Raw genomic sequence first — 24,283 nt, forward strand, 5'->3', positions numbered from 1 at the left:
GCCCATGGCAGGGGGTGGGACTGGATGTTCCTTACGGCCCCTTCCAGCCCAAACCAGTCTGGGATTCTCGGATTCCGTGGTTACGTGAGGAGCACAAAATGCAAACAATGAGGGAATCTTTACAGAAGGGCAATAACAGGGCCAGGAGCTGCTGCAGGGCTGGAGCCCCTCTGCTCTGGAGGCAGCCTGGGAGAGCTGGGAATGTTCCCCTGGAGAAGGGAAGGAGCCAGGGAGAGCTGGGAGCCCCTTGCAGGGCCTAAAGGGGCTCCAGGAGAGCTGCAGAGGGACTGGGGCCGAGGGCTGGAGGGCCAGGAGGCAGGGAATGGCTTCCCAGTGGGAAAGGGGAGCTTGGGGTGGGATGTTGGGAAGGAATTGCTGGCTGGGAGGGTGGGGAGGGGCTGGGCTGGAATTTCCAGAGCAGCTGGGGCTGCCCCTGGATCCCTGGCAGTGCCCAAGGCCAGGCTGGACACTGGGGCTTGGATCCACCTGGGATAGTGGGAGGTGTCCCTGGATGGATGGGGTGGGATGGGATGGGATTGAAGGTCCCTTCCAGCTCTTTCCAAACCATTCAATGATTCCATGAGTGCAATACCTACAGAGCTGGAAAAGGGGGGACATAAATGACAACTGGACCAGTTTCTCCCTCCACATTTCCTTTCCCTCTTTACCTCCCCTCTAAGGATCCCATTTTCCAGCTTCCCCTAGGACAGGGGGATGAAACGGGACACAGGGACCAGCAGGTGCCACAGCAGCACCTCCACCTCACCCTCTGCAGGAGCCCCAGGAGGACAAACAGAACCCACCAGTTCTCTTGGGCTTTTCACAGCAAAAATTTCTAAATTCCTAAAATTTCCCAACCCTGCCAAGAAGCTGCTGTTCCTGCCACCAAAACGCTTCTGGATCCTTGGAGTTCCATCACCCAAACTGCCCCCCAGGAGACCAAACCTTCCCAAGGCCCTCAGGGGGTTTCTCCTCCAAGCATCTTCTCTAATCCTCCTCAGATATTTCACCCAAACGACCAAGAGAGCAGAAGAACACCCCAAACAGGTGCATTAGCAAGGACACCTTTTCATTTCGAGAAAAAATAGGAAATCCTAGGAGCCTGTTGGGGGTTAATGACAGCGTGGGGTATTCCCACTGCACAGAACATTTGGGGTTGGGGGAACTTTAACAAGCATTCAGCTGCATATTTAATAAAAAGCAAGCCTGGCTTTCAAATATTTCAATAAAAACTCAAGGAAATAAGCTCAGCTGAAGAAATGGAGACTGGAGTGTGTTTTCCTGGTCCACTGAATAAATACTGATCAAGCAGCTCTTTCTCCTCTGTTTTGCTGACCACATAATTGATACACCCAGTACAAAAAATCCTGTTTTTAAAACATCTTTCTAATGTAGGAACAAACCCCAGAGTCCCCCTCGATAAGGAGCTCTCAGCAGTGCAGCAGCTATCGACAGGTGAGAGATCAATTCTTCATTTTTGTTAATGAGGCCCCAGAAATGGGTTTTTCCCACCTTGAGTTAATGGCCATTTTCCTGAGCAGTGAAATCCAGTTCAAGAGGAAGAACAGGAGCCTCTGGATGGGTGGGAGAGGCCTGGAAGGGGCAGAGCTGCAGGAGCTGGCACTGCCCCTGTCCAGTGTTCCAGCGTTTATTCTGGAAACTGGCTCGGAGATGGTCCTGGGGAAGTGCTGAAAGCACAGTCACGGCTCTTCAGAGGATTTTTATCTTTAGCTAGTCCGTAACCGTTCCATTCCAGCTCATTTGGAAAAACCTGCCTGGGAAATGCAGCAGAGCAGGGCTGGTTCCATGAGAACCCTGTCAAGAAGCTGCGTGTGGAGGAGCTGCTTGCTGTGACATAGCTCTAGGCTCTGTATTTTCCATTTCTCATGCGGCGAAACCATTTCAGCAGGCGCCAGGGACTGCGCCGAGCTGCCGGGAGGCTGCAGCTCCTGCCATCCTCGCCGAGAACCACGGATTTCTGAATGAGGCAGAGCGCGGGGATTCGAGCTCTGTCAAACGCGGCTCCAGCGGAGAGGCTCAGTCGGGAGCTTGGTGAAGCGCTCTGTCAAAACAACTCGTCTGCTTGATCTCCGAGCTGCCTCCTGAGGGGGGGAGCGTTGGCTTCCCGGAGAATTAATGCATTAAAACTCTGCCCGGGGCGTTGTTTTTAAAGCCTTCGAAGGTGAGCGTGATTCTCACGCCGATTATGAAGCTCAGCCCGTTCAGACATTTCTTTGTGTGCCACGTCCAGTTCAAAGGGCAGCAGTTCTGAGGGGTCTGAGCAGCCAAACGGGAAGCAGCTCTTAAAGGAGATCAAGTCAATTCTCCCTTGAGATCACTGAAGTCCCGCCCAGCCTTTCTGATGAGCAATAACTGCAATTTATCCTCTCTCAGACTCCGTGTTCCCAGGTCACCGCTCCAACATCCACGCCTTGCCCACGGGGACACAAAGGGACCAGCTCAGATCCCAGCCAGAGAGGGGTAAAACCCCCCAAAATCAGTCAGAAATCAAATTACTTCTACCTGCTGGTGTCCTGCCACATGTGGCAACCTCACCAGTGCAGCAGAGGAGTGTGACACTCAGTTATCACACAGGACGTGGCTCAGTCCTGTATCCCAGCACCAATCCCTGTGCCACAAACCAGGCCCCTCTCCAGAGCTCCAGCGCTGCCCTCTCCCAAATTAGCACCAGAAAACTGCAAATGTTACTGCCTCCAGCCAGAGCCCATCCTGCAGAGAGTGGTGCACAGAAAAGCCAGGAAAACTGTCAGTCTCAGCTCCAGGAAAGCCAAAATGCACTTTCCAGGTGTCTTTGGATCAAATTTGGGGTGATAGCGATGGGAGTGAGAGGCTTGGGGTTGGGCTCTGCTCCCAGGGAACGGGGACAGGAGGAGAGGGAATGGCCTCAGGCTGGGCCAGGGGAGGCTCAGGGTGGATATTGTGGAAATTCCTTCCTGGAAAGGGCCAGCCCTGGCACAGGGGTGGAGTCCCCACCCCTGGAGGGGTTTAGAGCCCTGTGGATGTGGCACCTGGGGACATGGGGCAGTGCTGGCCTGGGCAGTGCTGGGGATGGTTGGACTCCATGATCTCAGAGGGCTTTTCCAGCCTCAGCAATTCCATGATTCTATTGCCCAAATTCCCTCCTGTTCCATCAGAACCAGGCAGCCCCAGGAGCACAGAAGGACTGGGACCTGCTGCTCCAGGGATCCCTCCCCAGCTCACCAAGGCAGCTCCAGTCACCCCATCACTGTGGTTGTTTGTGTCCCACGGCAGCCTGGGCTCCCTGAGGGTCACCTGCATCCAGTCCCTCCCATCCCCACCCTTCTTACAGCGGCCGTGGCATCCTGGGACAACATTCCAGTCCCACAGCCTGGGATCTGCCCATGGGATCCTGGAATGGGGTGGTTGGAGGGACCTTAAGGCTGTTCCACCCCTGCCGTGGGCAGGGACACCTTCCACTGTCCCAGGGTGCTCCAAGCCCCAGTGTCCAACCTGGCCCTGGACACTGCCAGGGATGGAGGTGCTCACTCAGCCCTCGCTGGGGTTTGGTTTAATTAATGCAGTAATTGAACACAAGCAGCTCTTGCTGCAATCCCACCCAGGCTCCTGCAGGAGCAGAACCACACAGACCCCTCTGACATCACTGGCACTGAGAGCGAAGGGAGCTGTGGCACAATTCCACCACAAACCCCGGTACTCTTACCCTGACGTGAGAACATTTCCCAGGAAAGGCCTTTTCCCATCGTTTCCCCTCCCCTCCTTCACCTGGATTCCCACTCAGAAGCTCCCAGCTCGCACAGCCTCACCCCCACTGGAATTCTGAATGAACCCTGGGAAGAGCCTGGCTTTGTCACTCTGCAAAATGTAGGTCAAAAGTCTGCGTGGTTTGTCACAGAGAGTGGCTCGTGTGTCATCTGCCTCGGGCAGATGGAACTGAGTCACTGCTGCTGCATCACTCCTGATCCCTCCCTTCCCAGCCCCGGAGCTTTTGCCTCCCCATCAGATGCTGGTTGGAAGAATGCAGTGACATCAGGGGAGCAGGAGGCCAATGCCTTGTGACAATTTCCCGTTTGTTTTTTGTGGAAGCTGTGCCTCTTCCCCAGCGCAGCCCCCACCACACCAGCTGCCCCTTTCCAAAGTGAAGAAATTCTAATTTCCTTCATTTATCCCAACATTTACCTCCTATATTTGTCTTTGACAAGAAGAAATTATCACTTGTGAACAGGGAAAAGAAATAAAAGAGGCTCTTTGACCTACAGGGTGTGGGGAAAAATTTCCCCACCATTTCCATCTCTGTTTATTTGGGAGGTGCACTGGCCCTCTGGAATTGCTGCTGCTTGTATCCCCTCAGGCAGATCTGCTATCAATTCATCTTTACATGACATTAAATCACACAGAACCGATTCACTCTGTGCTGGATGCACAAACAGGACCATGAAAAAGCCCCTGGGTTGGTGTCATGGTCAGGAGTCTCCACATGGACAGCAATGGGGAAGAGTTTGAGGGAACACAAAAAATGATGGTTTTTGTTTCATGGCACGGATTGGAAGGTAAAAGACCCAAAAAGCAGCCTGACTCCTCTACAATCCTCATCTCTGCTTCCACAAGTTCCATGTGCAGAGGAGTATGAGGAAAAAGTCCAGAAAATTGGACTGATGTGGTCTTGGAGAGCTCACCCAGCCCATCCCTCTGTCCCAAAGCCCCAAAAATGACCCTTTCCTCAGGAACCCCCAAACCCTGCAAGGAGCTGCCCATCCATGGGGATCCCACGACCTCCTGCAGCCCCATTCCAAGGGCAGGAACACCCCGCTCCTGCTGCACAAACTCCAGCACCAGGAGCGCCTGGTGCAGCCCAAACAACACTCGTGTCCAGGCAGAAATGGAAATTACTGGAACAGGAACAGGGCAGGGGCTGAGGCCTCCAGCTGCTGCTACAAGAACCCACAGGAGTGACAAAAAGCTTCCATCCAGCTAAAAAAAAGGACTTCTGTGTTTTGCTTTTAATTGCACAAGAAGTTTGCATCTTAGCACAGGAACACCAAGGTGCCCCTCAGCAGAGCCTGCCCAAACCCCACGCTCCTCTCTCCCCCCCAAACCGCAGGAATAAGCAGAAATTTAACAGTTTCTCCCTCTGACCTCCTTGTTGGTGACTCCTGGGGGCAGAGTCCCGTGTTTGTAATCCTCCAGCAGCTGCACCGCTTCCTTCAGGCGACTCTGCAACAAAAACAGCAGCCAGGATTGAAGACACAGAATGATGGTGTCTGCCAGGAAAAGCTTATCCCGGAATCATGGAATGGCTTGGGCTGGAAGGGACCTTAAGGATCATCCAGGTTCAACCACCTGGATGGGCAGGGGCACCTCCCACTATCCCAGGGTGCTCCATATGTTATGTTATGTTATGTTATGTTATGTTATGTTATGTTATGTTATGTTATGTTATGTTATGTTATCTTATGTTATCTTATGTTATATTATATCATATTATATTTTGTTAACTACTCTATTACACTATATTATACATTTTTATTATATATATTATTATATTGTATTTATATATATAATATATATAACACACTTTATATATTATATATATAAATACTATTATATTATATTATATTATATTATATTATATATGTAATATATATTAATACCATTATGTTATGTTATGTTATATATTATATTATATTATATTATATTATATTATATTATATTATATTATATTATATTCCTGTTATATTAGATAGAATATTATATATAGCATACATATAGAACTATATCTGCCTATAAAGATACACATTTTTTTCTTGAAAGAATATATATTTCCATAGAATGTATGAATTTATTGAAGTACAAACCCCCCCCTCCCCAGAGCAGAAATAGACAGAAAGATCCTTTGATTTGCCCAAGCTCAAGAGGAAGAAGTCAGGATGTAAAGAGCAGCTTCCAAGGGGTTAAATCTTCTTATCCCGGTCTGCAGAAATCCGGGATCGCTCAGCAATGGCTCCCGAAGGTCTGAAGCCAAACGCCACTTCCCAGAGCCTCCTGCAGGTTGCCCGTGCTCCGGCTGAGCGACGCCGGCCTTGGATCCACATTCCGGCCCCAGCTCCGTGGTTTTGGCAGCTTTTCCAACACTGGCGGCGGAGAACATTCCAGAAAGGCGGAATATTCTCCCTAAGGCTGCCCGGGGGTGCTGGGGGTGGCTCCTGTGGAGCCCCCGGAGCCCTGCCAGGGCTGCTCGGTGCCACCCCGGGCTCCGGCCCCGCTCCAGGATCCACGGCAGCGAAACTCCTTCCCTCCCTCTCATGCCCACATCGACGGGGGCTTTGTTGTTTCCCTGGAAGCCCAATCTGAAAGCAGCAATTAACCACGGAGTATCGTCCCCAAACATTCCGAACAGCGGGAACAGCGGGAACAGCGGGAACAGCGGGAACAGCGGGAACAGCGGGAACAGCGGGAACAGCGGCCATTCCTGCCCTTGGGACTGGATCCGCGGCCCTTTGCCAGCGGCCGAGCTCGCTCTGTCAGTGCCACCTCATTCCCAGCCTCGGTGGATTCTGCACAGCAGAGCCTCTGCAAACTTGAGGTTTGGTGTCAGCCAGGAACAACCTTGGCAAAAAAACTCTGTATTCTGGGCAAAACCTCCATATTCTGGGCAAAAACCCCTCCATATTCCGGGCAAAACACAGGCTCGGGGATTTGTGGTGGTCCAGGCCGGGGTTGGCAGGCCAAGCTCTCAGCCTGTGTCACCACACTCACGTAACAGGTGACACGTTTCCCAGTTCCTGCCCTGTTTCTGGGAATCTTGGTTTGGAATCAGTCCCCTCTTAGACCAGCCCATCCCAGCTCCGGGCCTGGATGTCCCAGGAAGAGCTGCCCACCACCCTTCTCCCACTTTTCTACACCTCTCGCTTGGAACTTAAAATCACCGAATCTCCTGAGCTGGAAGGGCCCCACGAGGTTCACCCAAATCCAGCTCCGGGATTCCCAGAGCTGCTCTGGATTTCTCCCACCAGGTGGGGCTTCAGGATCTCCCTGCACTGCCGGCACCTTCATTCCCACCCCAAAAGGGACCAGGCTGGGGAAGGATCTCCAAGAACAGCATTTAAGGTCAACATTAGACCATATTTTAGTGCCGGGTGTGAGCAATTCCTTTTGTTCTATTCCCATTTTATTGGAGCATTGGGAAGTTCAGAGAAGCAGAGCCATCATTTCCTACAGATGCTGGAGTTTCAAACACGGATTGATGGTGTTCAGAAACCTCCAAAGGCCAGGCAATCCCATTCCACCTCAAACACTGAGCCTCGCTCCAAAAACCAGCAGATTATTTAATATATAAAAGCTTTCATGGCTGGCTCAAAAAAAAACCCCATCCACACTTGCTGAACCTGCCTTAAAATTTAAACTTAGCTTAATAAAAAATAACATGGAAGTGGTAGGGTGAATATTTCCTGGAAAGAAAAGATCCTGCATTTTTTCAGAGCATCAATTGTCCCGGATGCTTCCAGAGATCAGGGCAGGCACTGGGCATCCTTTTGCACGTCCATCCAACACCCCTGACAGAGAAATGAGTCATTAATTAAGCCAAGTCCTCTTGACACTGGAGAAAAAAGGAGAGTTTTGGTTTGGGGTGGCATTTTCTGGGGTTCCAGAAACATCACCGGGGGAGGTCCTGCTCCTCCAGAAGGGTTTAGGGTCTCCCACGGGAGAAACGCTGACCCTGAGAAAGGGGCACAGGGAATGAAATCCAACACTGTGGACACATGGCCAGGCTCCTGGGAATTCCTGCAAGACCCCCAGGGGCTGTAGCTGCAATGACCAACTCCAGGAAAAGCCACTTCAGGGCGTGGTTGATCACTGGGAATCTGAGAGGAGCTGCAGGGCTGAGAAACAAATCGGATTTTTAGGCTGTTTCAGGCATTTCCAGCCTGCGAGGAGAAGCAATCCCACAAGATCACAACAGGACCTGTGCCTTTAGAGTCATTCCTCAGAGCTCTGGGCCTCAGGCTTGTTCAGAAATTCCTCTCAGGAAAAGCCCTTCCCCAGCAGGACACCAATGAATGATAATTGTCCGGTGCAGACTGACAACGCCGAGGTGAAAACCCTGCCAGCCGCCTGCCCAGATCCAGGGAAGAGGAGCCTCGCTGCCTCCAGAGCCGGGAAATAACCGGGGAGCGCCAGCAGCACATCCTGGAGAGCCGTTTGTGCTCATTGTGGGGACGTGTTTTTGTCACTGAAGTTACCTACACCGAGCGTCTCGCAAACGCTCTCCCAGAGCAGCGTGTGACTCTGAATGGAGAGCTGCAGCAAGGCATGAATGGGGCCCGTGCTATTTTTTCCCCCCTTCTCTTGAGGAAATCTTAGTAGTTACTATAACAACCCTGGCCAGATCCCATCTTGTTTAGAATGGTAACAAACAGCAAACAGAAAAGCTCGGGCTCGCTTTTAAAATCGCAGCCTCCACAAATTCCCTCCCTCAGCTCCCTGGGGACAGAGGGGAACTTCTGCAGAGAAAGGAGTCCTGCCCCAGCACTGCCAGCGGGGCCTGAGGGTGACAAAAGGGTGGCACAGAAAGTGAACAAAAGTGTTCAGCCGAGTCCAGCAGATCCTTTCACACGGCTCCGAGGCGCTCAGGTACCTTCAGCAAACACCCCCCAAGCCTCCAAATTTAGGGAGAAGACTCGGCTGCCTCCTATTCCTTCTGGAAAAGTCAAGCACGTTCTTTTAACCAGAACCTCCAAAAAAAACCAGGAGCAAACTTTACCACACGCAACAGCTCCAAATGCCAAGCAGCTCCGCTCGCCGGCTTTCAGCACGATGCAGCTCCACTTGATAGCTGATAATGTCTAAGATTACACTTCAGCTCCTCTTTAACAGCAGAAACGAGGTCTGTCTGCAAGGTTGTGCTACTGTTTCAATATTTATTGTTGCTTGGTTTCTCTGCTGCTGTCTGTGGGATGAAGTGTCACTCGAGATTTTACAGCATCCCTGATTAAAAAAAAACCCCACAACCACGTTTTTCCCCGGAGTGTCTCATTCCTTCCATACCCCTTTCCTCGGAAAAAACCTCGAGCACTTCTAGTGGTGGCTGCTGGGGTCTCAGCTCTCACAATAGGGTGCCAGACAGACCATCTGCAGCCGGGGATGTTCCTACAGAGCTCAGCCCTACAGCACCCACCGAGCTCCAGCCTGGGCTCCACTGCTGCAGCCTCAGCCACGTCCCCCTGGGGACACCCCCTGGGGAGGGCTGGGGGCTGCCCCGGGAGGGGCACGGCTGGAAAACGCCAGGTTTGGAATTGCAGCTCAGGAAGGAGCAGGGAATGGGCCGTGGCTGGTCCCTCAGCCTGGGTGTGTGGCTGTGGATGTGCCATCGACAAGGCAGAGCTGGGATGAGCCTCCATCAGTGGGATCTCTGGCATGGTTTGGATCCAAACCCTCCAGCCCTGTGCCAAGTGGTTCCTGGGCACAGATTGGAGTCCCCAGGGGCCGGGACAGCACCTGCAGGGACCTTCTGGAGAGAGAGAGCCTGGAACAAACCCCACCAGCTGCTGCACCCACAGCAGCCCTGCTCAGTGTGAGTGACGGAACCACACAATCCCAGAATTGTTGGGGTTGGAAAAGCCCTCTGGGAATTGAACCATCCCCAGCACTGCCCGGGCCAGCACTGCCCCACACCCCCAAGTGCCACATCCACAGGGCTTTAAATCCTTCCAGGGATGGGGACTCCACCCCTGCCCTGGGCACTTCCAAGGCCTGAGCACCCTTTCCATGGGGAAATTCCTGCTGATGTCCACCCTGAGCCTGCCCTGGCCCAGCCTGAGGCCGTTCCCTCTCCTCCTGTCCCTGTTCCCTGCCAGCAGAGCCCGACCCCCCCGGCTGCCCCCTCCTGTCAGGGACTTGTGCAGAGCCACAGGGTCCCCCCATGGCCCCCTCTTCCTTAGGCTGGCGCTCAGAAGGAGAAGGAACAACCCCAGCAGGAAACCACCCTGAGCTGATGGCCCCCGCTCCAGCCCCATGACAGCACAGGGACAGCTGAGCAGGGTCCCACCAACACCCCTGGACCTGTGCCAGACCCCTCCACCCAGCCCTGAGCTCTTCCTCTGAGTTGTCACCTTGCCCCCCTCGCTCCAGGGCTGTTTCTGCCTGGCAGCTCCGTGCCTCGTCTCCTCTTGGATCCCAACGGTGCCTGCACATGGCTGGGAGCAGCCTCCAGAACCCCATCTGTGCCATACAGACCGGAGCGAAGCCACTCTGCCAGGAGCACGACACATTCCTGCCTCAGAACCCACACACAGCGAGGCCAGGGCTCGCTGGGGGCCCGGGAGGGGATCCACGGACGGGCCAGGGCACAGGGGATGGTTTGTGTCCCACTCTGGGCTCACACTGGCGTTTTGGGGCCGATGATCTCTGTGTGCCCTGAGCTCCACTGGCTCCACCTTCAGCCCAGCCATGACTTGGTGCCACATGCCCCAACCCAAGGGTCCCGTGGCCACCAGCAGCACCAGCTCCCCGAGGGCCTGGAGATCCAGCTGTGCCCTCCACCAGCCACGGCCCGGCTCGGGGTTTGGTCTCCCTGCTGCCCGGGATGACACACACGGCAGACTTGACTCCAGCTGGCCCCATTGTATTGGATCCACAGTGACAGACAACAGGAGCCAGAAACTTTTTGTTCGAGTGGAGCCAGCAGATGTGACACTGAATAAACACAGACAGTCAATCTGCTGAGTAAGAAGGTATCGTTCATATAAATAACATACATCTAATCCTGCTTCCATTTTAAACCCAAATATGGGAGTGCAAGATGCTCTGCAGATCCAGCCTTCGAACAATGAGATAAAGCAAAAGCAGATAACAGGCAGCCCCTTCGGAGCTCTCTTCAGGTCTGATTTCACTTTGGCTCGGAATTATTATCAGATCTTCCTCCAGGAAGAGCTTCCCACAGAGTGTTAACAGGGTGGCCAGGCTAACGTCAGATGGGATAAGTTCACCTCATCAAAATATCTGCTGCTCCCCATGGACCTTAATTACAGAGCAATTAAAAGTATTACTCCGATCATTTGAACCTCCCACATCTCCCAGCCAGGCCCTGCCCCATCGAGGGGCCTCTGGTGGTCTGGGGGACAGGACAGGGTGACCCTGCAATGACACATTTCCCACTTATCGCAGAAGTTTGCAAATCTGCAGCTGCCAAGACATGATTTGATTAGAGAGGCAGTAATGAGACGAATTAGCACCCACCAAGCCTCCTCTTCAGAGGTGGCTGCAGCACTGGCACGAGGTCGGGGCCGTGTTCCAGCTCCTCTGCCCTCAGAAGGCAGCACAAGCTGGTGCTGAGTGTGATGGGGATAATTGTTCCCCCGGCAGATAAAAGCACAGGTACAACAGAACCCCGTGCTCAGGGGCATCCCCCGAGGGTTTCCTCCTCGAGAACCTCTAAAACACAAGGAAGTTTCTAATTGTGTTAAGAACCTGCTTTGCTGAAAAATAAATGAGTGAGGGAAGAGTGTCACTGAGACTGATGATCCTCCCCATCACTCAGTTCCCCCCTCGGCGGGCTCCCTCCAGCCCTCCTCACGACACAGGCAGCAGCAGGATGCGATGATGGAGCACACAGCCACCAGGAAAGGGTGGAGAGAAATTAAGTATTATCACATTTCCCAGCATTTTCCATGGGATTAACCTCCATTCCCATTAGACACTCATTTATCTACTCTTTTGCTCCATTTGCCAATGAGCTCCTCCAAGACAAATAGGGATTTGTTTGTTCCCTGGGAGCCCCGGGCCTGGGAGATGCAGCCATCTGTCAGTGGGAAGGAGCTCCCTGCACATGCCTGTGGCTCAGCAAACCTCCCTAGATTTTCATTTGCCCCCTCAATTATCAAAGGAAAGCAAAAAACTTTTGAGTTCCACGTCTGCGCACCCCAATTATCGCAAAGCGGAGATCAGACGCACAGAGCAGAGCGAGCAAAACAAACAAAAAGCAGATTTTGTGCCCCAAAAAGTGACCCAGGCTTTGGCAAGAGACTTCTCCAGGGAGAGGGAACTCATGGGGACATCACCAAAGATGCTGCAGGTCTGCTGAGGCCCCCCTGCCATGGAATTCAAACTCACAAAGGAAATGACAGAGGGCACTTCCCTCCTTGGAAAGCCCCCAAGCCATTCCTGAAGACCCTGAAGTTCAGCCCCCAGTGATGGACACCAAACCTCCCCACTTTGCTGAGGTTCACTTTGGAACCCAAAACTGCTCGATTTTGACCCAGGATAAAACTGGGCCACTCAGGCTTTGCTCTTTTTTTCCCCCTGGGTTCCACCTTCTTGAAGGAACCTCATCAAAAGCTGTCTGGAAAAATGAAGTTACAGCAGCTGATCCCTCTGAATCCACAACCTTTCCAACCCCCCAGAGATCTGGAAAGGTCTGGAAAGGTGACCACGGGAAGGTGGAAAATTGTGTGGTTGAGCCAGAGGTCACCCAGGGGGTTCAGAGCAGGAACTGAGCTCAGAGCTCGGCCGGGAGTCCAAACTCCCTCTGCATTCCACAGAGGGCAGAGCAGGAAAATTCCCCCCAGGGGCAGAAGAGATTCAGCCCTTAAAAAGTGCTGGGAAGGGTTTGGAGCCCCAGGAAAAGCTGAGTGAGCAGGGAAAGGCGCTCAGCCTGGAGAAAAGGAGGATCCAGAGGGATCTTTTCCCTCTCTGGAATTCCCTGACAGGAGGGGGCAGCCGGGGGGGTCGGGCTCTGCTCCCAAGGAACAGGGACAGGAGGAGAGGGAACGGCCTCAGGCTGGGCCAGGGGAGGCTCAGGGTGGATATTGGGGAAAAAGATAAAACAAAAAGGAAAAAGCAGCTGCCCTTCACTGAAAATCCAAAGATTTCTGGCCAAAGGGCAGAATTCCAGACCAGGAGCAGAACTGTTCCTTCCCAAGGATTCCCCATCACCCTCAGGCAGTATCTGATGGCAGCAAAGAGCTGCAGTAAAGCTGGACAACCCTAAGTGGAAATATAGGAGCAGGAACCCCAAATCCTGTTACAAACAGTGCAATAACTGAAATATAAAAAAAATCTCCTTGAGTGCAGCCCCTGCAGAACTGCACCACAAACCCACCCAGATCACTCTTCATGGAATTAAAATTCTCTCTCATCCCCTCACCTGCATTTTTGCCCATGAACCCCTGTAGGAATTTCCCTGCTGAGAAGACCAAATCACTGGCAGCTTTGCCAAAAACCAGTTCAGGGCCTCCCCAGTGAGCAGAGGGAGCCGGGGGTGTGGATCCACAGGTGCCCGACGCAAAGCAGGTTTGTGTTCCAGACTGAACAGCGCTCGCTTGGGCAATCAGTCACCTGTGAGACACAAACCCACTGCAGAGCCGGGGTCATCCCTTCTGCTGCTCGCAGCAGAGATTGGTTTTACTCTCGAGCTGACTAATAAACAGCCCTGTCCAAAGCAGAGGTGTGCACACATTACCTCAGTCACAAAGAGAGTGCGGGGGTCGATGATGTCCAAGAAGTGCCTGAATCTGCCATAAAATGAAGTCTGGAAAAAAGGAGACACAAAAGAAACAAACCTGGTCAGGAAAAATCGCCTTTCAAGGTTTATCTCCTTTGCAGAATGAAGCAGCAACTAGAAATAAATAATATAAGGAGGTGTTTACTGATATTCTGGGATAGGAAATCTGAAGGGCAGAGATGAGGACCTGGAGCCTGCCAGCGGGACACCAGTCAGATTCTTTAGCAAAGAGATGCCACCAAATACCCTTTACTTTTTCCCCAAAAAATTAAATATTGCCTGTGGGACTCCTGGGAGATGCCTGAGGCCACAAAAACCCCAAAGTGCAGCTCCGGAGCTCCCAAGGCTGCAATTCCCACCCTGCAGTGCCTCTGACACGATCCCTGTGCTGCTCACCCTCCCTCCTGCCAGCAGCTCTGAGCACCAGCACAGCCACAGGGGCATCACGGATTTTGGGGATAGACCAGGAGGAGGTGAGAGGTTGTGGACATCCCACCCCTGGCAGTGTCCCAGGCCAGGCTGGACACTGGGGCTGGGAGCAGCCTGGGACAGTGGGAGGTGTCCCTGCCATGGCAGGGCTGGCACTGGAGGGGCTTCAAGGTCCTTTCCCAGCCAAAGCACTCCAGGATTCCCTGGATGCCTCCTTTTGCTCCGAGGAGAAGCCTCCTCAGCAGCTTTGGGATGGTGTTATCCCTACACAAACACCTCCAGCTTGGGTTTTTCCCAATGTGCCGCTAAGGACGAGCCCAGCCAGACCAGGCTGCTCAGGGCTACACCCAAGCTGGCCCTGAGTACTTCCAGAACTGGGAAAAGAGTCTGGAGGAAGGGGAAGGGATCTGTGAAACAGGAGGGGAAGTTCATGGCAGCTCCAGAGGAAAGGAGAGAAGGAGACTGAGCACTCAGACAGTGAGAATAAAAACATCCGTGGAGTTTGTACCAACCCCGAGCACCAGACCATGGAACACGGAGGGATTAGGAGTCCTTGGGGTACACAGACATCCTCACCCAACCTCAGCCTGCACTCCATGATCCAGAGGCAGGTGCTGCCAGACCCTCAGGCCAGGTGGACACAGGGCAGCCCCGTCCAGCGGCCCCTCTCTGTCCGGTGGCTTCTCCACAGAAGCCACACAGAGCCCAGTGGGATGTGGATCACGGCCATCCCGGAGCTCTGGGATCCTGGGAGCCCTTTATCCCGGCAGTTCTCCATCCGCACGTGGCCCATCTCCTGCAGGCTCGTTCTGCAGGAACGGGCTATAAATAAAGGCCTGGAGTGTGGATGGAGCCGCGGGAGCAGCGCTTAATCACTGCTGGCAGCGCTTCCCGGAACGTGCTGCTGCTGCTCCCCTGCTCCCCCGGGAATCCTGCCCCGATTCCAGCAGAAATCCCTCTCCAGGGCCCTGCCCAGGACACTGCTGACCACCTCACTGCAGCATCCATCCCCACAAAACTCCGCTATTTTTCCATGTTCTGCACTAAAAAAAAGCCCCCCCCCCAATGGAACAAACCAGCTCCACACAACTCCAGGAAAAAGCACAGCGGTTTTTAATTAGCAAGGATTTAATTAACACTAATTCTGGTACTTTCGGGCGGTTTTGAGCTTGACATTTTGCTGCCTCCCTTTTGTTTTGGGTTTGAGGATCCCTGCAGATGCCACCACCCTCCCCAGCACCGCTGTCCAACCCTTCCCAGGGGTGCAGGGGGCCGTGAGCAATTCCTGACTCACCCCATCCACCCCTCAGCCATCCCACGGAGCAGCAGCCCCATCCCACCGCTCATCCCACAGCCCTCAGCACCAACAGCAACCCAGAGCCATTGGAATGACTGCCTTCAACAACAGCAGGGCGGGGGGACTTCAAATCTGAGTGGCCTCGACTTCCCCACTGCCTTTATCGTTGAGACACAGTGAGAAATGCAATAATAAATAGGGTTAAATGGAATTAAATGGAACATCAGTGTTTTACACCCACTTGGCCAAGGAGTAAATGACAAGGGAGGGGGAAGGAGACCTCAGGTTCAAAGGGGCAGGGTATAAACGTCATTCAGAATTACCAATTCCCATTTCCCAAGCTGCCCAGGCCCATGGGGAGCCGGTCCCGTATGCCAGGGCTGGGGTTTGGCTGGCACTGAGCTCCTGCCCTGCTCCTGCCTGGCCAAGCTCAGCAAGGCCCAGCACAGGACAGGTCTGAGCAGCTCAGATCCCTCCTGATGTTATCCCATTCCCACGTTCCCTGCTCCTCTCCTGCCCAGTGCTGGGGCTGACTCAGCCCTGGTGCTCAGCTGGGGAGCGGAGAGTGCCCCAAATCCTTAAATCATGGAATGTTTGGGATGGAAGGGACCTTAAAGCCCATCCAGTGCCACCATGGCAGGGACACCTCCCACTGTCCCAGGTGGATCCAAGCCCCAATGTCCAGCCTGGCCTTGGGCATTGCCAGGGATCCAGGGGCAGCCACAGCGGCTCTGGGCACCTTGGGCCAGTGCAGGAAGCAATGAGGGATTTGTTTCGAGGTGGTGCTGCCTGAACTCGTCCATTCTGTGGTCAGAGAACACCACAACCACCAGGGGATCTGAGCCTGGACAGGTTTTCCCTGGTTTTGTTAAACTCTGATGAGTCAGGGCTTCATTTTCCCACACCGAGAGCTCTGTGAGCACCCATCAGACAGAGCCAGGTCCAAACCCAGAGCCACGAGGGCTCCCTGGGGCTCCACCTCAGCACCCTCCCTGCACACCCCCCTGCTCCCTCCCCCTGCAGTGCCCTCACCACCACTGTCCAGCTCCTGACCATAAAATGTCCTCTGTTTTCCTGCACCCCAGCCGTGGGACTCTCTGCTCTCCCCTTTCAGATGATGTGGGAAGCTGCCTCACTGCTTGGCTCCCCACCCTCCAGGTCATTCCCTGCTTCCCAGGTTTATTCCCCTGACTAGAAGCCAAACTAATATTTTTAATTCAAGATTGGTTTTCACAGAGCTGCAGGCAAAACAAAAGGTGAAAAAAAAAAAAAACCCCAGCAATTCCCAGTAATTCAGAAACTTGGGGGAAATTCTTCCCTGGGAGGGTGGGGAGGGGCTGGGCTGGAATTGCCAGAGCAGCTGGGGCTGCCCCTGGATCCCTGGCAGTGCCCAAGGCCAGGCTGGACACTGGGGCTGGGAGCAGCCTGGGACAGTGGGAGGTGTCCCGGCCCATGGCAGGGGTGGCACTGGATGGGATTGAAGGTCCCTTCCCGCCCAAACCAGTCCAGGATTCCGTGACCCAGCAACCCAAAAGCTGTCAGGAGATGGAAATGGGATGGGAGGATCTGGCCCCTGGGCACAGGAACAGCTCGGTGCCCTCCCTGTCAACCCAGCCCCGATTTCCCTGAGCAGGAGGGATGGATCCAGCCCTGCTCCCACCCTCATGCCAGGCATGGAGCCTGTGAGGTGCCCACGAGTCTGACCTTCCGCTCCCAAATATCCATCCCTGGGCTTCTTCCCCCTTTAATTCCTGGAACAGCTGCTGGAGTAAACTGGGAGCAAACCGAACAACACAGATTTCCTGTGATTAATCGGGGCTATTTTGGGACCACTTCTCCGCAGCCTGCAAGCACGAGGAAGTGGCTGGGAATGTTAATTCCCTTCCAGGGCACAGCAGCTCGGGAGCATCGAGGATCCAGGACCTGGGCTGTGAGGGACCAGCTGATCCAAGAACCACAAGGAAGCGACTCCTGGCAGGTTCCAGGGGTTTGAGAGCAGGGAAGAGGCCGGCAGCAAGGTGTTAATCACCTTCAGGAGGGAGAGGATTCCAAGGAGCTGGGCAGGCCTGGGAAGAGCAGGAGGTACCGATACCTTCACCGCTTTAATTACAGCTGGATTTTAAACAGGATTTAATTAAACCAGAGCAAAAAGCATGCAGGCTTGGGGTGGGGTTGAGCTCAAAACCAGGCTCATGTCAGCTTTAAATTAATTAGGAGGGATTTAAGCTAACCCAAACAAAACTGAGACAATTGAAGCCATTGAGCAGTGGGACTGTGATGAGGCACAGCCAGGTTTGTGTCATTTGTGGACTTCTTGCCCAGCCCACGGCAAGTTTAGGCTCAAACTGTGGATTCTCAGCCCTTCGATGTCCTTGATTTGGTTTTCCAATGTTAAAGAGCCAAGACTGATGGGAGAAGCTCCTGCACCTCAGAGCCATCAGCAGGGGCAGGGCCAGGTGTGCCCTGGGAGGGGGCACAGCCAGGACACGGCACAGGGACCTCTCACGGACAGGAGCTGGGGCTGACAGCTCAGCACGAGCCACAAGCACACAAATTCCCCTTAAAGTCCAGTCCTGGGTGAGGGAGATGTGGAAAAGCCAGGGAACAGCAGAAGGACGTGGAGCTGCTGGAGAGAGCCCAGAGGAGGCCCCAGAGCTGCTGCAGGGCTGGAGCCCCTCTGCTCTGGAGGCAGCCTGGGAGAGCTGGGAATGTTCCCCTGGAGAAGGGAAGGAGCCAGGGAGAGCTGGGAGCCCCTTGCAGGGCCTAAAGGGGCTCCAGGAGAGCTGCAGAGGGACTGGGGCCAAGGGCTGGAGGGCCAGGAGGCAGGGAATGGCTTCCCAGTGGGAAAGGGGAGCTTAGGGTGGGATGTTGGGAAGGAATTGCTGGCTGGGAGGGTGGGGAGGGGCTGGGCTGGAATTGCCAGAGCAGCTGGGGCTGCCCCTGGATCCCTGGCAGTGCCCAAGGCCAGGCTGGACACTGGGGCTTGGAGCAGCCTGGGATAGTGGGAGGTGTCCCTGCCCATGGCAGGGGTGGCCCTGGATGGGATTTAACATCCATTCCAACCCAGACCAGGCTGGGATTCCATGATCCTTCTGTTAAGTCAATCCCCTCTCCATAAGAACATCCTTTTAGGAGAGAGGAGTTTCATCCCATTTATCAAAGGGAACAATAACCTCACACTGAGGCATCTCCTGATCTCCGGCATCTTTCATTGCAAGGTGATCTTGGACATGGAATCCTGGAATGGTTTGGGTGGGAAGGGACCTGAAAGCTCATCCAGTGCTGCCCCTGCCATGGGCAGGGACACCTCCCACTGGATTTTGCTCAGGATAAATGTCTGGGCCCCAGGCACCGACCCCAGAGCAATGGGAGCACACAGCGGGCTCTGGCAGAGGCAGCACTCAGCAAATCCTCAAAGGAAAAGGAATAAAATAAGGAAATAAAGAAGGGGGGGGGGAAAAAGGAGTATTTCTAACAAATTAGCCCTGCTTGTCAGAAAATTAAGTCCTTATCACACATTCTCAAGCCCAACGTCCTCATTTCTTCTCTCACCTAAAAATAGCCCCGTTTCCCCTGGGAGCCGGAGCCTTTCCGGCAGGGAGCTGGGAAAAGGTGACTCGACAGAACATCGCCTGGAGAGGAGGAAAAACGAGGGAGCTGCAGAGGCAGGAAAAGGGGATTTCATAACCCCAGAGGTGCCCTGGGCTGGGCCTGTCCCTCCTGCTGTCCCCAATTCCGCCCGGCGCTCCTGGAGCTCCGGCTCACGGCGGGAAAGGAAGGGAATTCCGCTCTGAACCAAACCCCGGAGCCGGCTCTGCTCCCAAGGCTTTTGTTCCCAGCACAGAACTTGTCCTGTGTCTGTCCCAGCCCCGCTTCCAGGCCAGTGTCCCTTTGCACAGCCCCAGAGCTGCTCCCAGCCAGCGCTTCCCAGGAAAGCGGAGCGCTGGCAGCCCACGGGGACACGGCCGGAATTTCAACCACCCCGGCTCACTGATCCTGCCCAAAACAACGAGGCGTCTCCATCAGCTGAAGCTGAGGTCTCACAAAAACATAAAAACCTGGAAAGGCCCTGGAAAGAACAGGCAAAGGCAGGGAGGTGTGGGGAAAGCAGGAGTACCTGGTAGGGAAGGTCTGGGGAATCTCTGATCCCTCAGGAATGCACTGGGGTTCCTCTCCAGCACTGGAGTTTGGAAGGAAACACCAAGGTCAAGGTGGGGGAAATGAAGACCTGGAAGAGCCTGAGCCAGGGATGGAGGAGCTGGGCTCTCCCAGGCCGTGCTGGCAGCGGGAATGTGGGTGCTGCTGCATCCTGAACGGAGCAGAGCCAACACAGGATCCAGCCAGGAGCCATAACCCTTGGAAACCCCCTTGCTCTGTGACCCCACAACGCTGTCGAATCCAGACTGGGAAGTCCAACCTTGGGCAGAGGGAGCAGGGGAAAACAGGGAACGTGGGATGAAGCCAGCAGGACAGCAGCACCACTGCTGCTCCCAGAAAATTTACAGGAAAGGGGTAAACCCCTAGAGCAGAGAAGGGAGTGATTTGCCATGCTCAGAGCGGCCTTCTGGAAAAGCATTCCCAAGGAGTCCCTTCCCAAGGGCCCTCCCCCAGTGGGTGACCCTCACTCCAGGCCCAGCCCATGTCCCGGGAGCAGCAGCCAGGAGCAGCCTCCCCACTGCTCCGGCCAGGAACATCCTGCCACAGCCCCTGGAACGTTTCCTCAGTGCTGCCACAAGTGACAGTCGCTCCTTAATGAACAGAACGCACCGATTCTGTGCCTGACGCGCTGCCAAGTGTGCCTGGAATCATCTGTGGTGTCTAGAAGGGAGAAGCGTCTCCTCCTCCTCCTCCTCTCCTGATTACAAAGCTCCCTCTCTCCCCAGCCGGAGCATCCCTCCCATTCCCGGGGAGTCACCCCTCCCCGTCACCCCGAGGATGTGCCCTGGGACCTCCTGCACCGATGGGGTGGGCTTGGAAGGGACCTTAGAGCCCTTCCCATTCCTCAGGGCAGGGACACCTCCATTGTCCCAGGCTGCTCCAAGCCTTGCGGGGATTTGGGGTGTGGGAAGAGGCAGGAGATCCACCATGGAATGGCCCCCATGGGAAATCCACAGCTCATCCCAAAGGGCTGCTTGGCTCAAGCCAAGCACAGGTGTCGAGGCAGATGGGGGCTGAGTAGGGATCCAGGATTCTTGTGGAGAGTGGGAATGGTCTCCCTGGGCATTGTCCCACTGCTGGGACACACTAGGGGCTTCTCCAGGGAGTCCTGCCCAGCTCCAGAGGGACTGAAGGAGATTTGATGAGCTTTTTTATCAGCCTGAATAGTTCCACAAGCACCACAAGGTCTCTGATCATCCACACCGGGTGGTGGATGGAGCAGGGACGAGCTGCTGTGCCCCTGCACCTGCTCACCTGGGGACAGGTGTGTGACCCGACCATGGGCTACGCTCCCCACCCCCAGGTGTCGGGTACAGAGGAGACAAGGATGTCCTGATCTGTCACACTCTCCTGTCCTACGCCTCGGCCTGGGGGGCCACAACTCAACCCTCAATCCATGGGCTGCCCGGGCAGAGCCCGTTCCCTCGCAGCATCCCCCCGGAGCAAGGACAAGCCCGCGCCATGCGACACCGGGACCCTGCCCGTCCCCGCTGCCCTGGGGGCGCCCGCGGGGCTCGAACCCGCGACCCGCGTTCCCCCCGCCCGCCGCGCTGCGCCCCGCGCCACAGGGGCGCGCTGGGACGCGCCAGCGCCCGCCCGCCGCGGGCAGGGGGCGGCGGCTCTGAGTGACAGCTCGGACGGCCAATGGCGCGGGGGCCGCGGACCAATCAGCGCGCAGCACCGCGGGAGGGGCGGGGCGAAGCGGAGCGGGGAGCGGGGGGCTCCGCTCCCGGGGTGGGGGGGGGCGATGCCGCGCGCCGGGCAGGGAAAGCTCCCGCCGCCGCTCCCGGTGTCCCCCCCCGCCGCCTCCCGCCGCCGGCCGCACCTGCTCGAAGCGGGGCTTCCCCAGCTGGAACGGAGGATAGTCCGCCGGCTCCGCCATCCCGCAAGCGCCACTTTAAACAGCCTCCCCCGCCGCCGGGCCCCGCCCCCCGGCCGGCCCCGCGCTGATTGGCTGCGGCCAACCGCAGCTGCCGCGGGGCACGCCGGGACATGGAGTCCCCCGGCCACTGCCGGGGGCGGGGCCGCGCCGTACCTGCCAGCCAATGGGGAGGGCGGGGCCGCGCGGGGCACCATGGGAAATGTAGTCCCGCCGGGGGCGTGGGAGCCTGCGGGAGCGAGCGGGGGAAAGGCGGAATGCGCAGAGTGGGGGGGGGGTTCCTGGTGAGCTTGACATGGAAAGAAGAGTTCTGCCTTAGCCCTGCAATGGATTGAGCAAATAAAAAGGCACGGAAAGGTGAGAGCCCGAAAACTTCTGAAAAACTACCCCAAATATGATTAAATTTCCATCTCTACGACATCTATGACAAGAAGGTCATGGAGGGGCTGGAGCGTGTCCAGGGAGGGGAACGGGGCTGGAAAGGGGCTCAGGCTGGAGCAAAGGAGGCTCAGGGGGGACCTTGTGGCTCTGCACAAGTCCCTGACAGGAGGGGGCAGCCGGGGGGGTCGGGCTCTGCTGGCAGGGAACAGGGACAGGAGGAGAGGGAACGGCCTCAGGCTGGGCCAGGGGAGGCTCAGGGTGGATATTGGGGAAATTCCTTCCTGGAAAGGGCTGTCCAGCCTGATGGAGTGCCCATCCCTGGAGGGATTTCGGAGCCCTGTGGATGTGGCACTGGGGACACGGGGCAGTGCTGGCCCCGGCAGTGCTGGGGATGGTTGGACTCCATGGTCTCGGAGTTCTTTCTCAACCCCACCAGTTCCAGGATTCTGTTTCCCTGTGGAAATGCAGATCCCTGCTTTGATGGCAGCCCCACCGTCACCACTGACCTTTAGAGCAGCTGATTACAAATCCAGAACGGGGACCTGGCAGTGATAACGATTTGTGGAGATAAAGCCAAGGTTGTGCGGGGCTGGGGGCACCGGGGGGCACACGGAACCATCTCCGGAATTCTCTTCCCCAGATTAGTGGGATAAGAAGTGTCTGGACCTTCAAATGCCAGCGAAATTGTTTGGAGGATTAGGATCAATTCTCTGAGGAAGAGCACAGGGACAGCAAACAGAGGGACATGCGGATGGAGCAGGGAGGGAACAGGGAAGGGTTGGTGGAGGAGAAGCAAAGGCAGTGGGTGACAGAGCAGGGCAGGAGCAGGATTTCCATCTAAGGAGGAATTAAAAAATACACCTGAAAAGAAAATCCCTTATTTTTGCTCTCCAGGGAAAACTGTGGCCATCCCATTTTGCTGTGGGGGTGCTGCTGCTCTGCCTGCTGGATGCAGAGCTGATCATTTCCTGTTTTCTTCCCACCTGCAAAAGCAATTTCTGATTTTAGGCTAATTCAGCCCTGATCCCGTTCAGTGAATCCCAAATCTCCTGCAGCTCCGGGTGGAAAAGGGATGGAAAAGGGGCTCTGGCCGTGTCTGAAGGGCGAAAAGTGGAACAGAAAAGAGCAGGGAAATGGTGTTTTATCATGTTTGCTTTTCCTCAGAGGTATTGCTGAAATCGAGCTGTTCCTGCTGCCTGGGGGTGACAGCACCACCTCTCCTGCCGCGCTGGAAATCCCAGCTGTGGCCGGGGACAGGGCCGTGAGGAGCCAGGATCCGGTCCGGGAGCACATCCTGCCCCTGGAGCACTCCCACCACGTCCCTGCTGTCCCTGGGAGTTCGGGGTTTGCCGGCTGTGACTCGAGGTGGCTCCAGCCTCCCCTGGCCCCACAGCCCTGCAGGGACAACCCTGGAGCTCTGGGGTCAGTCTTTATCCCAAACCCGGCCTTCGCTCGGGGTCGGTTCCTTCTCCCCAGCTCTGTCTCAAAAGGAAAAATAAAACCATAAATATAAACCCAGCACTGACAAAAAGCTCTCCGAGGCCACTCCCCCTCCCCAAAGGTTCCATCCCGCACTTCCCAAGGCGGGAGATCGCCATGAATATGGATGCTCCCCCAAATCCCTGTCTCACAGGGAAACCCCCTCCCTCCCCGCAGCCCGAGCCAGATAATTGATCCAGTCCCCAGTGTTGACACACGAAATGTTGTGTAACAACAGAGGGGAGAGAATCTGTTTATCTCGAACCACATTTGGAGTGACATAAGACTATCACTTTTTTGGTTAAATACCAGAAAGAATATCAATTCTTTGGCTGATATCAATCCCACCAGATCCATCCCGACTGACAACTTGTGTTTCCCTGGTTTGGGGAAGGAGGGGGGTGTTGCTTCTCCACTCAAAAATGATGTTTCTTTCCAAGTTTTTTGGGGGGAGGGGGAACCAAACCCCCCCCCCAGACATGGTGTGGGCTCGTCTAGAAACTGGGAGCGCTGGGTTTGGGTAGGGGGGCTCCAGGGGTGGCTCCTGTGAGGAGATCCTGGAGGCTGCGACCCCATGGGCACCCCCTGAAGGAGGTGTGACCCCATGGGAAGCCCACGCTGGAGCAGGGTCCTGGCAGGACTCGTGACCTCCTGGGGGACCCAAACTGGAGCCATTCCTGAAGAACTGCAGCCCAAGGGAAGGACTCAAACGGGAGAAGTTCCTTTAGGATTTGTCTCCCGTGGGAGGGACCCCAGGAGCAGGGCAGAGTGTGAGGAGTCCGACCTCTGGGGAGGAAGGGGCGATGTGTGCTGGGCCGACCACAGCCCCATCCCCTGGGAGAAAATGTGGAAGCGAAGCTGAGCCTGGGAAGAAAGGAGGGGTGGGGGGAAATGATTTAAGATTTGGGTTTATTTCTCATTGCCCTACTCTGATTTGAGTGGCAATAAATTAAACTGATTTCCTCAATCTCTTTTGCCCGTGACAGTCACTGGTGAGTTCTGGGGGATCTCTCCCTGCCCTTATCCCCAGATGAACTTTTTGGTGTATTTTCTCTCCCTGCCCAGCTGAGGAGGGGAGTGAGAGCAGCTTTGGGGGCACCCGGTGCCCAGCCAGGGCCCTCCCTGCCTCACGGGGGAATTTCGGGGTCCCAGGCACCCATCC

At 55.3% G+C, this 24,283-nt stretch overlaps 1 protein-coding gene across 1 annotated transcript in view; it reads right to left on the minus strand.

Moving 5' to 3' along the window:
• The window catches only part of LOC138110157 (rab11 family-interacting protein 5-like), a 128,636-nt gene that overhangs the window by 64,944 nt on the left and 39,409 nt on the right, over window positions 1-24,283 (minus strand). Inside the window, exons 4-5 of the mRNA XM_069014879.1 lie at window positions 13,465-13,525; window positions 5,137-5,214 (exon numbers count right to left, since the gene is read on the minus strand). Of these exons, the coding sequence (XP_068870980.1) occupies window positions 5,137-5,214; window positions 13,465-13,525 (139 nt within the window). The remainder of the gene's footprint in view (window positions 1-5,136; window positions 5,215-13,464; window positions 13,526-24,283) is intronic.

Source organism: Aphelocoma coerulescens, chromosome 4 (genome assembly GCF_041296385.1).
Source record: "Aphelocoma coerulescens isolate FSJ_1873_10779 chromosome 4, UR_Acoe_1.0, whole genome shotgun sequence".
In the NCBI taxonomy this organism is placed as follows: domain Eukaryota; kingdom Metazoa; phylum Chordata; class Aves; order Passeriformes; family Corvidae; genus Aphelocoma; species Aphelocoma coerulescens.